Source organism: Leopardus geoffroyi, chromosome D4, assembly GCF_018350155.1.
Source record: "Leopardus geoffroyi isolate Oge1 chromosome D4, O.geoffroyi_Oge1_pat1.0, whole genome shotgun sequence".
In the NCBI taxonomy this organism is placed as follows: domain Eukaryota; kingdom Metazoa; phylum Chordata; class Mammalia; order Carnivora; family Felidae; genus Leopardus; species Leopardus geoffroyi.
The window spans coordinates 80,223,400-80,237,449 of NC_059342.1; the positions used below are offsets into that span (position 1 = coordinate 80,223,400).

At 54.2% G+C, this 14,050-nt stretch overlaps 1 protein-coding gene across 8 annotated transcripts in view; it reads right to left on the bottom strand.

Moving 5' to 3' along the window:
• Positions 1-863: 863 nt before the first annotated feature.
• Positions 864-14,050, bottom strand: part of TRAF1 (TNF receptor associated factor 1) — a 29,949-nt gene continuing 16,762 nt past the window's right edge. For all 8 annotated transcript variants that reach the window (XM_045468021.1, XM_045468019.1, XM_045468016.1 and 5 more), the window contains 5 exons: positions 8,986-9,051; positions 8,093-8,503; positions 6,399-6,576; positions 4,301-4,449; positions 864-2,089 (listed from right to left, as the gene is read on the bottom strand). In XM_045468021.1, the coding sequence (XP_045323977.1) occupies positions 1,871-2,089; positions 4,301-4,449; positions 6,399-6,576; positions 8,093-8,503; positions 8,986-9,051 (1,023 nt within the window). In that variant the 3' untranslated portion in view covers positions 864-1,870. The remainder of the gene's footprint in view (positions 2,090-4,300; positions 4,450-6,398; positions 6,577-8,092; positions 8,504-8,985; positions 9,052-14,050) is intronic.

A 14,050-nucleotide genomic window follows, 5' to 3' on the forward strand; every position in this document is an offset into this window, starting at 1 on the left:
CTCCCACCTCCCCCCCCCCCCCCCACTTCCTGGTGCTGCTTTCAGACAGCTGGGACTGCCTTGCTGCCTTGGGTGCTACAGCCTTCCCCTCCCTTCCCCTCCATGCTTCTGCCTCCCACGCCCTCCCTCCCTGCAGCCAAAACTGCCTCCCACCTTGGTGTCTTCCCCCTCCCCCACACTCCTATCCTCTGCATCTCAAAATACTTTAAGGCTGAGTTTCAATGTCACTTCTTCCATGAAGCCCTCCCTTCCTGCTTCACCCAATGGACCTGGGATCCTGTGCCTTCTCTGAGCTACTCTTCCACATCAGTTTCAAAGATCTACTTATGTACCTGCTCCCCGCACTGAACTCAAGAGTTTCTCGAGGGTAGGGCGCACATCTTAACCCCTCCTCCCTAGTGTCTGGCGAGGGGAGGACAGGCGGGGCTCAGTGAGGCTTTGCTGAAACAGTGGCTGCGGCTCACGCTGTAAGAAGCGAGGATGTGTCTCTTCCCATCAGAAACGTGTGAGCAAAGGCAAGAACAGCAGTTGTCTTTAGAAGCAGCTTGTCCTCGATCCCGTCAGCTCAGCACCCAGGGGGGGAGGGACGAAGATGTCATTCGCCAGGGCACAGGTGCTGAGGCAGGAGTCCCCAGAACTTGCTGGGCCAGACCTCTACTTGTTGGGTAGTCTCCACTACTGACCAGCTGTCCGCCGAGGGGGCAAGAGAAGGAAGCCTGGCGTGTTCACGCACAGCAAGGTGCTGTCGAACATACAAGGCACTCGTGCTTCCTTGCTGTATTTGGGCCTCGTGAAACCCCGTGCGCGGGGCAGGGCCAGCGAGGGCGCTGCCCCCCATTTTCAAATAAAGAGGCTCAGGCGCGGTGGGGTACCTGGTTTGGGCCCAGGTTGGATATGCACTTCATGGAAACCTCAAGAGAAATGTACAAAAGTTTCTTTCTTTGGTTTTATACATATTGAAAAGGACAGCCTCTGCTCAGTGGCTCAGAGGCCCTGATCAGTCAACTGAGAGAAGTGAATACCTTGCTTAATTAGGTGACACGAGATGCAGGAAAGTGCGAAGGTGGTGGGGCCTCCAAGGGAAGGAGAGCAGAGAGTCTGTGCCCCCCTCCTTCTCCACATTTCTTCCGGCTGATCCTGGGAGCTTTCACCTGGAGGAGGTGCAGGGGAGTCCTGCTGGCGGGCACGGGGCTCAGGACCTACACGGGCCCCCGTGCAGTGGGGAACGGAGATGCCAGACCCGGCATGGCAGGTGCTGTGCGGGCCAGCCCGGCCCACCTGGTGGTACCGAAGGAGAGTCAGAAGCCTGGTGGGCATGAGGTTCCTGGACGTTTCCAGAACCCCTTCAAGTCCTAGGTCTCTTCTGGGCCAGAGGCCCAAAACTGAAGACTTTCTGGGTTGGAAGGAACTTGAAGGTCTTTAAATCCAAGCCCCAACTTGATGCCTTCCCGCCCTGGGCAGAGATCTTCCTGTCTGAGAATTTCTTTGCTCGGGCGCTCCTCCCTACGCTCACCATCCATGCCCCAGGCCTGGTCCGTAGTCCCTCCCTCCCTTGGTCACAGTCCGCCTCAACCTTCAGGGCTAGAGTGGCTCCCAGGCCTGCAGGGTCGTGTGCTCGGTGCAGAGGGCAACGAACGACCCGGCTGCCGTCTCCTGGACCCTTTGCCCCTGTGGTCCCAGCCCAAGGCCCCGCCACCTAAGCTGATGGCCAGCCACGGTCAGTCTGGCAGGCCCGCTGAGATCCTGCCAGCCCGGCCCAACATCGTGCCCTGGGACCTTGGGCGCCAAGGGCAGGACCTCAGTCATCTTACTAAACCCCCAGTGGTGCTCGCTCGGGAGTCAGGTGTGGTTCGCACAGTCCCTACCCGCCCTAAGCGCTTGTCTCCACGATGCACTTGAGGAACATGGTGTCATCCTTCACGTAGGCATGCCTGGGTGACTGCAGCCTGCTGAGGGGAAAGAAGAGTGGGCAGCCACTGGCCACGTTGGTCTCACTCTGCGGCCGCTGGAAGGATGCCGAGCTCAGGTCGGGCCGGAAGGCGTCGATGGCGTGCTCGCGGTTGTTCTGGTCGAGAAGCATGAAGGTGACCTGTGCGGCAGGGGGCAGGTGGGAGGTCAGGCCCTGGGTGGCAGCACCGAGGGACACCCGTACAGCCCCTCTGCCCCTGAGCTCAGGCAGACTGGCAGCCAAAGAAGCAATGTGGGGACCACACCCGGCATGCGGCAAGACCCGGTTAATGGAAGCATCTGGTTTCTGGGGAGTCTTCAAAGGTTGCCCCATGAGTAGGGATCAGAAGGGAGGGAATTCAGAGCTGTGGTCAACTTTGGTCGGGTGCTAAAGGCAGGACCAAGCACCGACGAGGAGGCCAGACTCCATGGCCTCCAGCGCCCCTTCCTGCTGGGAACTGTTTGATCCATCAACTACGCCTGGAATCTTCTGGGGCAAGGCTGGGGGCAAGAACACACAGGCCTTCTGCAGAGGGGCTGTTAGTCAATGCCCTGAAATGTGAATGGAGTTTCTGGGATGCACAGATACGCGGCCCCTCAGAAGCCAATGATCTACGTGTGACACACACCCCTTTCTCCGGCACATGTCACTGAAACACATGCCTACCATAGTGGTTCTCGAATTGGGCAGCACTTTATTTTAAAATGTGGATTTATTTATTTGGCGGCGGGGGGAGGGGGGGGGAAGGGGAGGGGTGCGGGGGAGGGGTGCAGAGAGAATCCCAAGCAGGCTCCTTGATGTTAGTGTGGAGCCCGACGCGGGGCTGGAACTCACCAACTGGGAGATCATGACCTGACCCAACACCAAGAGTCGGACGCTTAACCGACCGAGCCACCCAGGGGCTGCTGGCTGCACTTTAGAGAGCCCCGGGAAAACTTTAAAAACCCTGATGCTCAGGCCTCACCATTTACAGTAGTGAGACTAGCCGTTGGTATTTTAAAACTCTGCCTGACAGGCATGGGAACCACGACCTGCTGACTGACTCATACCCAGACCACTGTGGCGTCCCCACCCCTGCCCCACCTGTCTTCCGTCCGTCTCCCTCCACCCTCACTGAGGTCTGTATGCTCGACCCCACCCCTTCCTTACCCTGCCCCCTTGCCACTGCTGTTTGCCTGCAGGGAGTGCCCAGCCTTCCCCCACCTCCCTGCTCCTATCCTCCTTCTAAATACTTTTAATAGGCTTTATTTTTTAGAGCAGTTTGTGGTGCAGCGCCAAAGCGAATGGAAAATGTAGAGATCTCTCCACACCCTCTGCTCCTACCCAGCCTCCCCTCCCCCCCAGCACCCACCCCAGGGTGGTCCATTTGCTGACGCACCTAAACTGACACATCATAATCACCCAAAGTCCCCAGCTGACCTCCGGGTTCACCCCTGGTGCTGTGCGTTCATCCTCTGGGTTTGGACAGATGTACAATGACATGTATCCGGAATTATAGTACACAGAATAGTTTCACTGCCCTAAAAATATCTGTGTTCTGCCTCTTTGTCGCCCCCTCCCCCCACCCCCACCCCCTGGCAACTACTGATATTTTCACTGTCTCCATAGTTTTGCCTTTTCCAGAACACAGTCTGTAGAGTCCCTTTCAGACTGGTTTCTTTCACTCAGTGATTTGCATTTAAGGGCCCTCTCTGTCTTTCGATGGCCTGGTGGCTCATGTCTTTTTAGCACGGATAATATTATCCACTCACCTACGGAAGGACATCTTGGCTACTCCCAAGTTTGGGCAATTATGAACGAAGCTGCTAGGGCCATCTGTGTGCAGGCTTTTGAAAACAAAAGCTTTCAACTCGTTTGGGCAAATACCAAGGAGTGTGGTTTCTGGATCATATGGTAAGAGTATGTTTAATTTTGTAAGAAACTGCCAAACTACCTTCCAAAGTGGCTGTGCCCCATTTTGCAATCCTGCCAGCAACGAATGAGGGTTCTGGCTGTTCCAAGTCCTTGCCAGCATTTGGTGTTGTCAGTGTTTTGGATTGCGGCCATTCTAAGAGGTGCGCAGCGGTTAACTGCCTCCTTCCCTTTTCTCTGAAAATGCTGCCAGTTCGGGCTAGCCCCCCAGCACCTCCACCAGGAAGTTCTCCTTATTCACCCCAGCATGTGAATTTCATTTCTGCGTGCCATCCTGGGGAGCTGGACCAGGCATTTTAGTCCCTGGACTCATGATAGCCATGGATACCAGACGTGAGCTCCGGCTCTTCTCTTACAAAAGGTGAAATTGAAATGCAGAGAGGACCAGGGCACGGGCTTCCCCACCCCGCCCGGTCACCCCCACCCACCCCCAGCCCGTACCTTGTTCCGAAAAGGCCAGGGCAACAGAGCATCATACTCCCCTCTCATGACCACAATGAAGAGAGACAGGTGGGTCCTCTTCCCCGTCCCGTCCCCGTTCAGGTAGAGCCGCAGACACAGCTTGTAGCCGTACTTGGCAGTGTAGAAAGCTGAAATGTGGAAGCCAGAGTCAGCACAGGGGTAGCTGGAGGGCACCGCACCTGCAGACGAGGAATCTGGGACCTGTGCTAGGCGTGCCCAAGGTCAGCGGCTTACGACTAAGCCGTCTGGGGCTGGAACCCAGCGCTCTTCCCCATTTCAGGGCATCAAGGAGAACCAGGCTCTTGGAGATCATCTAGCTCAGTGGCTGTTAACCCGCGGTCAGACCACAGATTGCCGGGCCTGGACTTTGATGCACTCGTGCCGGGCAAGGACTGAGAATGTGCATCTCTGACGGGGCATGGTGATGCTGTTGGCCCCCGGACCACACTTTTGATTTAACTAACCTGCATTTTGCAATGGGGAAACCAAGCCCAGCAAGGGCAAGTGGGCTGGTCCTGGTCTCACAGTGTGCCCGGGGCAGAGCCAGGACTAGGGGCCAGGGCTCCTACCCCACAACACTGACCTCTTTCTGCTGCCCTAGGCCAAGTGGTTGGGGTCCCCTGGAAGCTGGGGGAGACTGGGGCAGCTCACAGTTCTGCCCGCCACCTCGGCGAAGGCCCCTGAGGGATGAATCATCATCCCCTGGTGATTACGCAGAGGGGCCCGTGGGCTCTCTCCGTGGGTGGCCGAAGGGGCCATCCAAGCGTGGGTGCCAGTGGCTGTCACCACAAGGGCCCCTCTGGGAGGGGCTGAAGGAAGATGGTGGGCGGGGACAGGCAGAAAGAGGTGGAGGAGGGACAGACTGACAGGCTGACTCATCTGTCCCCTTACATTTTGGTAAAACAGGAAGCCAGAGACACTGCTTGCTTCCCCCCCCCCCCCCCCCACTTTGGAAAGAAGTGAGGAAAAAAGGCCTACGTGGAGGAGGTGAGGCCACCCCATGAAGGGGGCTGCCCCTGAGGAAAGGGGCCTGGCTTTGGGAGCCAGCCCTGCTCTGTGCTGTGGAGCAAAGGCCAATGCCTCTCTTCCTCCCAGCCCTGTTGGTTGCGGGTGCAGAGGAGCTGAGGAACAGGGAAGGTATGAAGCTGGGGCAAACGTGAGAGGCTGTTAAGATTGTAATTTGCAGAGGGGCACCGTGGTGGCTTGGTCAGTTAAGTGTCTGACTTCGGCTCAGGTCATGGTCTGGCGGTTCGTGAGTTCCAGCCCCGTTTCAGGCTCTATGCTGACAGCTCAGAGCCTGGAGCCTGCTTTGGATTCTGTGTCTCCCTCTCTCTCTGCCCCTCCCCTGCTGGCACTCTGTCTCTGTCTCTGTCTCTCTCACAAATAAACATTAAAAACTTAAAAAATAAAAAAACCCATAATAAGATTGTAACTTGCAGAAATCCTCCTAACGATCCACCCCCTTTACTTAGACGCATGTGTGTTAGGAGTCGGGAAAAGCACACAGGTCGGAGAACTTTGTGCACAAATATACACATTGTTACAGAAACGCACACCGGTTAATTCAGAGAAAAGTCTACTGAGTAACCAGCCAGGCCCAGGGGCCCCAGAAATGAATGCGAAGTGGCCCGGTTTACAAAGCACTCACTCACACGCTACCCACAACCTACGAAGGCACGTTTTACTGAACTTTCCTCTGGCCTGACTTCAGGCCACTGGCTCTCTGACGGCAGGGGCCTGCAGGATGCCCCTGTGGAAAGCATCCTCTGCACCCCTCTCATTTCCTCGAGCTCTGGCTCCAGCACTCTCTCGTAGCCCATAGCCACATAAGTAGACAACAATCTTACTCCTATTTGCAGAAATGTGACTGATCTCAGGGAGGCAGAAGGCGTGCCGGGTTCAAACAGCCCGAGCTCCATGTGGCTGGGCGGGGAGCCTGCCTCCTCCACGGTCCCAGTGTGGCCTCAGCGGTCACAGCATGGCAGTCACAGAGTTGGGCTGCTGTCCCTGCTTGTTTCCTGGGTCCAGGAGAGCCTGCCTCCCCCTGCTGGTCTGTGCCCCAGGGGGGAGCCGGTACCTGGAGAGAAGAGGCTGACGGTCCGGCCACAGGCCGACTCGTGGCAGCGCCTGGTGACATTGGTGATCTTCCATAGGAAGGTGCCGTCGAAGGAGGCCTCCTCCATGAGGCGGAGGCTCTGCTCCAGCTTGCCCAGGGCCTGGTCTTTCTGGGCCAGGGTCTGCTGCAACTCCACCACCTGTGGGGAAGCCCATTCAGCCAGGGACACCAGAACGCAGCTTGGGGATGGGGAGGGGATGATAGGATAGAGAGACAGATCTGTTGAAAGTATGCCTTCCTGACCATGCCTCCCTCAAGTATCTGTTTCTGTTCATGCTGTCCCTCCCGGCTGGACTCCCCCTGCCTTTCTTCTCCACCGGCCACCTCTGTTTATCCATCAGGAATCTGGCACACACAGCCCTTCTTCTGGGAAGCCTCCAACCACTGCCCTCGCTCAGCTGGTCTCTCTCTCTCGTCTGTGTTCTACAGAGCCCTTACAGCAGGTTTTATAAGATGCATCTTTCTGCCCTTCCTACCAGATAGATGATTTCTCCTAACGAAGGCTGGGCCCATGCTCATTTTTCTCTCTGTGTCCAGGCCTTGCAAAGTTCCTGGCATGTAAGAGTAGAGCCAGGAAGGCTGTTGATGAACTGAAGCCATGGTTGCTGCCCTCGGAGAGCCCTCCTTCTAACTGGGGCAAGAGTTACATGAAGAGAGGCTTTACTTGGTCACTTGAACCCAGTGCCTTGCTTTTCTGGGGGGTTCCCCCGTTGACATTTGAAAAAAATACAGATTTATTCTTGGGTATGCTCGGGTAGGGAAGGTAGGAATGGAGGTGAGTATCCTGTAAAGAAATTGAATCCCTGATTTTACTGATGGGAAAGCTAAAATCTTGAGAGGGGAGACGACTTACTCAGACCTACCCAGCAAGTTAATGGTGGAGCTGAAACTAAAATCCAGGCCTAACTCAACTTGAGACAATGATATAGTATTGCTGGACCATCACCCCTCCACCCCCCCCCCCAAAAAAAAACCCCAAAACCAAAACCCAACAACAAAAAACAACATTAGCATGGTGACTGGTTATATCAAGAGAAGTATAAGCTCTGGAACAAAGGAGGGCATAGTCCTGCTCAACCAAGAACTATCAGATAGGTGAATTATCTGGAGTTGGTCTGGGACCACCCTCCAAGTGTGGGGAATTCTCTAGAGACTGAGACAGAGCATATGAGGACAGCATGAAGCAATGTGCTTTGATGAAGGTGTGAACACACCAGGAGTGTTTAGCTTCAAGAAGGAAACACTATATCTGAAGGGCTTCTATGGGGACTAGAAGGCAGATTTGTTTTGTGGGCCCTGAACAATGCAGGGAAGACACAGAGAGGCTGATTTTAGTTTAGCATAAGGAAGAACTTTCTCATAGTGAACAATGTCTACCAGTGGAATGAGATGCTTGGGAAGGGACTATCCTATCACGGAAGAAGTTCAGGCAAAGGAAATGAAGCATACTGGATGGAGGAGTTTGCCCTGGACTACAACTTGAGACTCGGTGCTCTTCCTGAGCACGGGAGAGGTATTTCTGATGGGCAGGGGTGATTGCTCTGCGCGCGGAGAATGCTTAGAAGGAAGGCGGCTGGTCCGCTGCTCTGGAGACAAGATGGGGCAAAGGGGACCCCCGAGCCAGCCTTGAAGGTAAGCTTGCCTCCCATGCTCACCCTTTGCTCCAAGCTCAGGATGTGCTCACGGTCGAGCTGGCTCTGGTGGATGGAGGCTGCTAAAGCCAGGTGGGAAGCCTCCACCTCCTTGTTGAGGACAGCGACGATGTTCTCAAACACACGCAACTTCTCCTCTAGCTCAGCCAGGAGCTTCTCTTTCATTAAGTGCTGCAGGGCCAGCTCATCCTGGCTCTCAGAGCAGGGTGCCCGGTAGCAGTCAACTTCCAGGTCCCCAGCCACCTCCACGGCCGCCTGTAGCTGCAGGTCTGACAGATTCTGCTCCAGGGCCAGGGGCCCAGAGCCCAGGCCAGAGCCCAGCTGGGCCTTCCACTGTTCCACGAACGCCAACAGCAGGTTTAGGTGGGTGGTCTGGGAGGTGACCTCATGCTCCTGCATGAGCTTTGGGCTCCCCTGTCGAGAGAGCGGGGCTGGTCAGTGAAAACAGAGAAGGCTGAGGAGAACCAGGGACCAGGGGAGACACCTGCCACCCAACGGCTGCCAAGGAAAGTCAGATCCATTCACCCAGCACAAGGGTGTGTGTAGCAAGAGGGATTTGGATGAGGATCCTGGCGTCAGACACGCCCAGGCTGAGCCATGTACACCCCAGCCTCTAGAGCAACAATTCTGCCCTGCCCTTGAGTGCAGTGATAATTCAGGACCACGGAGAGAGGCCCAGGGGTGGGGGTTGGGGGAGGGGGTGTATTTTAGTGATGCCACGGGGCCCAGGTGAGACATTAAGAAGAACTTTCCTGAGTATGGGGATGATTCACTAGTGGGATTTGTTGCTCGGGAAAGTCATTAATGTAAGGGACATCCAGAGGAGTAGCTTGATGTGGGAAAATCTGGGAGGGGCTGAAGTGGGCAGGTCTCCTTTCTCACACCCGGATGCTTACCTTGTAGGAGCAGCCAACACCAGCAAAGGGGCACCCAACTTCAGCCTCAGCCACCTCGGGGTGATCCTGGAAACAATAACCAGGTCATTAGGTGTCACGTGTGTCCCAGTGGCCACCACTGCGGCTCCCTGCAAAGCACTGGGATCTGCCAGGGCATGAGCTGGGCTGGCTCACATGACTTTGCACAGGCTGTTCCTTCTGCCTGGATGACTCTTTGCCCTCCTTCGAGCATCAGCCCTTGCAGGACTGTCCTTCACAACAGGGTCAAGGCCTCTGTCATGATCCTGGGCAGTGCTGCTACTTCTTGCACTGGGGCATGTTCCACCCAGCCCTACAGTCGTCATTCGCTCTTTGGTCGGCCCCACGGGTCTGGGGGTCTGTCACAGCTGTGCTCCCAGCATTGTCCCAGGGGAGACACTGGGAGCATGCTGGGCTGCATGACTGAGCACCTCCCTCCTCTGAAGCCCAGAGGGCCTCTGCTCCCAAATGCACCCCTCCTTGGCAATCCATCCTTGACTGACTGAGGCATGTCTGCTCTGCACTGCTGTCCCTTACAGATAATGTGTGCCCCGAGGGGAGGGACGCAGACAGGATGCGACAGCAACTTGACAACACTGTTAACCAACTTATGCACCTGAGGAGTTTACAAAATGCTTTCATGATCATGATTCTGATCAGGGCCCCTAACAACACTGTGAGGAAGGCAGAATAGTTTTTTTGGTTCCCGTTTTACTGATGAAGAAACTGAGGCTCGTAGAGGGGAAAGAGTCTGCCCAGGAAGGAACAGCTATGGAGCAGCAGAGCCACAGAGCTCTTTCCACACAATATCACCATCTCTTATCAAGAATAAACCCATGGGAGGGGGTGCCCGAGGGCTCAGTCAGTTAAGCATCTGACTTCAGCTCAGGTCATGATCTCACGGTTTGTGAGTTTGAGCCCCGCATCGGGCTTCGTGCTGACAGCTCAGAGCCTGGAGCCTGCTTGGGATTCTGGGTCTCCCTCTCGCTCTGCCTCTCCCCTGCTTGTGCTCTCTCTCTCTCTCTCAATAATAAATAAACATTAAAAAAAAAATAACAAACTCATGGGAGATTGGCAGAAAAAATTTTCCAAAACATTATATCTATAAAGGGCTTGTATCCAGAATATATAAAGAGCTCTCACAATTCAATAAACAAGACAAGCAACCTAACAAAATGGGCAAAATAATGAATGGATACATTGGAAAAGGAACTAACCAACCTATGGAAATATGCTCAACGTCACTCATCATCCCAGAAATGCGAATTATAACGAAATACTACAGTGAACTACCACGATCTACTCACTAGATGGCCAACATTAAAAAAGAACGCCAATATCAGTTTTTGGTGAGGATGTGGAGGAACTTGGGAGTGAAAAATGGTACACCCAACTTTGGAAAAATTGATGCAAGTATATCATACAGTCAAATGATACTTAAAAAGCAACTTTCTTATAAAGCACGCTTATAAAGTTATTGCACAACCCACACATTGCATTCCTAGGAATTTACCCAAGAGAACCTGAAACACACATCCCTGTGTGTGTGAATGTTCAGAGTAGCTTTCTCCATTATGGCCCCAAACTGGAAGCAATCCAAACATCCATCAAGGGGTGAATGGATACACAAAGTGTGCTGTGCCCACACACTGGAACATTCCCTAGCCATCAGATGAACCGAACTGCCGATACGTGCAATGACACCGAAGAACCCCCAGAGCATTACGGGAAGTGAAAGAAGTCAAACACTACAAGAAAAGACTACATACTATGATTCCATTCTTAGGAGATTCTAGAAAAAAATGAACGCTAGTGACAGAAAGTGGATTCAGTGGCTGCCTGGGGCCGCAGCTGGGGAGACTGACTAGCCGGGGGGCACGAGGAAGCTTTTTCAGGCGTGGAAACATTCACCACCTTTGCTGTAATGGTCACACGATGTATACACTGCTTGGCATTCGTCAAACTTGAGCGAAATTCACTTGAGTGAGTTTTATTGCGTATAAGTAATACCTTGATTTTTCCAAGAGCTTTGTTTGTTTTTAAAAAAGAATAACGTTATGCGGCAAAATGAAGGGAGATACGGAGAAAAGCGGGGGAAAGGAGAGGTCTTTTAGGCTAAGCAAATACAAGGCCACACTAGTTATTATTCTTTAAAAGTAAAATAAACAAGAGCTGTGGGTTTAGTGAGTACGCTTGGTGTGGGGCACAGAACACAGCTCAGCAAAGGGCCGCCCTCCCCTTCACCGCCTGCCCCGGGGCTCCAAGCACAACTTGTTCCCGGCAAGGAATGGAACACAGATGTTTCACCGGGGCGGGGGCAGAGGGCAGCTTTGGCAGAGACCCAGCCTGTGGCGACAGGGCCTCTCCCAGCAGGTAGCTTTCAACACTTGGCCACAATGGAGTGCCTGAGGCTGGAAGTGGACCTGGTTCCTGAGTGAAGGGACGGACCAGGGGGAAGCTCTCGCCCCCTAAGTCTGAAGTGAGTCACAGAAGGGATAACGAAGCAAAAGTGACAAAACTAAGGGTGGAATTTCAGACATCACCCGCAGGTGGAGGAGCACGTGTTCTTTTGGCCGCTGCACCTTGCTGGTGTGATCTGTGCAGGCAAAGCGCGCGGCGGCACGGAAAGCACCTTCTGGATGTATCAGGATGCGCGGATGGGCGTGGCCTGTGATCGGTCTCCCATGGCTGACAGGGGACGGGCAGCTGGACGAGGGAGGCCTTCCGAGGCCTAGGTGGCCAGCCAGGCTGCCCACAGGCCCGCCACAGTCCGCCTCTTGCTCCTTGGACTGCCACACGGGTTAGCGGACTCTGGGGTCAGCCCGTGGGGGTGCAAAGCCCATTTCAGTCACCTCACACACTGGCTGCTCAGCCCTGGGAGAGTCATTAACCGCTCCCTGCCCCAGTTTCCTCAACCGCAAAATGGGGATAATCATAGTACGCTCCCCAACCGCCTCATGGAGTTGTGAGGATTACATGAGCTGATGCTTACAAGCGGTGGTATTAGTTACTTGTTGCTGCTGTGACAAAATACCACACGCGCAACGGCTTAAAACAACACAAATTTATTCTCTTGACAGTTCTGGAGATCGGAAGCCTTAACCTCAAGGTATCGGCAGGACTGAGTTCCTTCCGGAAGCTCTAGGAGGAGAATCCGTGCCCTTGCTTCTTCCAGCCACAGCCTGCATCCCTCAGCTCACGGTCTCTTCCTCCACCTTCAAAGTCCGCAGCACAACAGCTGCCAAACTCTCTAATTCTGACTCTTCTGCCCTCCTCTTATGAGGACCGTTGTGATGACCCTGGAGCCACCTAGACAATCCAGGGTAGTCTCTCCATTTCAATTCAATCCTTAATCTAATCACATCTGCAAAGTCCCTTTTGCCGCTGTTATGGGCATACTTGTGTTCCCCCCACCCCCCACCCCCCACCCCACCGCCCTCCCCTGACCTCGCCAATTCATCTGTTGAAGTCCTAACCTCCAGAACATGACTGTGTTTGGAGACAGGGTCTCTACAGAGGTCAACATGAGGGCATTAGGTTGGCCCCTAATCCAATAGGACTGCCGTCCTTGTAACAAGAGAAAGTTTGGGCACCAAGGGCGGGCAATTTGAAGATGCTGGAAGAAAACAACATCGACAAAGCCAGGGAGAGAGGCCTCAGGTGAAACCCATGCCGTTTTCAGCTTCTTGCCTCCAGAACCATGAGAAAATAAATTTCTATTGTTTCTGCCAACGTGGTCTGTGGTGTTTCGTCACGGCAGGCTGAGCAGACCAATCCAGCCATGTAAGATGACGCAGTCCCAGATTCCGGGAGTTAGGATGTCGACATCTGTGGATACCATTCTGCCCATCAGAGTGTTCGATAAATGTTAGCCTCCATTAGTAGCAGTGGTATTATATTATTTGTATTTTTATTCCTATGGATTAAGCATTGCCCTTAGGACGTTTTTTTCCTTTCTCCCGTTGCTGTCACATACGTGCTTCTCACTTACTTATCACCTCTCGAACTCTTAATAACTAATCCTGTAAAGTCCTATTTTGCCGTTCGATTTCCTCGGGGAGGCGAGGAACATCCTCGGCGTATTCGTCTTGAAACTGCACCAAAGCACTCTTGCGTGTTATCTCATGGGATCCCTGCAGTGATCTCTGGAGGCAGGCAGGGTGCCAGCAGCTTCATCTTCATACGGATGGGGAAACTGAGTCACGATGAGTCTGAGATCACACCAGGCTGGGTCTGGGTCTCCTGTCCCGTAGTTCCAGGACCTTGCAAGGGTTTGCTGCCTTCTGGGCACCTGTGTGAGCGCCCGCCCCATCGGATCTCACGGCATCATGAGGAGGAGGTTGGGGCTTTGAGGTTCTGCTTGTTGTCCAAGCAGGGAATCTGAAGCTCAGGGACGACCAGTGATTTGCAGGGGGTGATGCAAGTTCAGGGCAAAGACGAGGTATAAGCCAGGGGCCTGGAGTCCATGACCAGGGTCCCTCCTCTCACCAAAGGGTGGCCTCACCTGAAGGCTGGGGACTGAGGGGCAGGAGAGGGAATCAGGCTGGGGTTGCAGAGGAAGAACGGGGCATCTGTCCCGGGCCAAGCCTGGTACATGTCTGGTGCCATGAGCGGCCCCTGTGTGAGTGGCCTCACCGCCTGCAAACTGCTAAAAATAAAATTCGCAGTGGAATTTTCTCTGAAGAGGAAACAGAAACAGAAAACAAAACCCCAGCCCTGAGGGAACACTTGTCCTTCTGTCTGTATCCGAGAAGTCTGGGGGCGTGTGGTGTTCCCAGCCACCCTGCTTACCCAGGCCCTTTGTGACGGGGTCATCCAGAGGCCCCCCCACTTGGGGGCCTGTGGGCTTCTGAGAATGTGAGAGCATTAAGAGAGTGCCAGAGCAGAAGAAGGGCCTCTGTGAAGCCACTGCACAGAACACAGGGCCTGCGGCGGGCCAGGCACTGACCACACTGTTGCATCAGACCCAGAGGCTGGCTCAGGTCTTGCTCTGGCATCAGCTGAGAGATAGGCACTTTATGGCGACAGGGCGGGCCAGGTCAGTGTT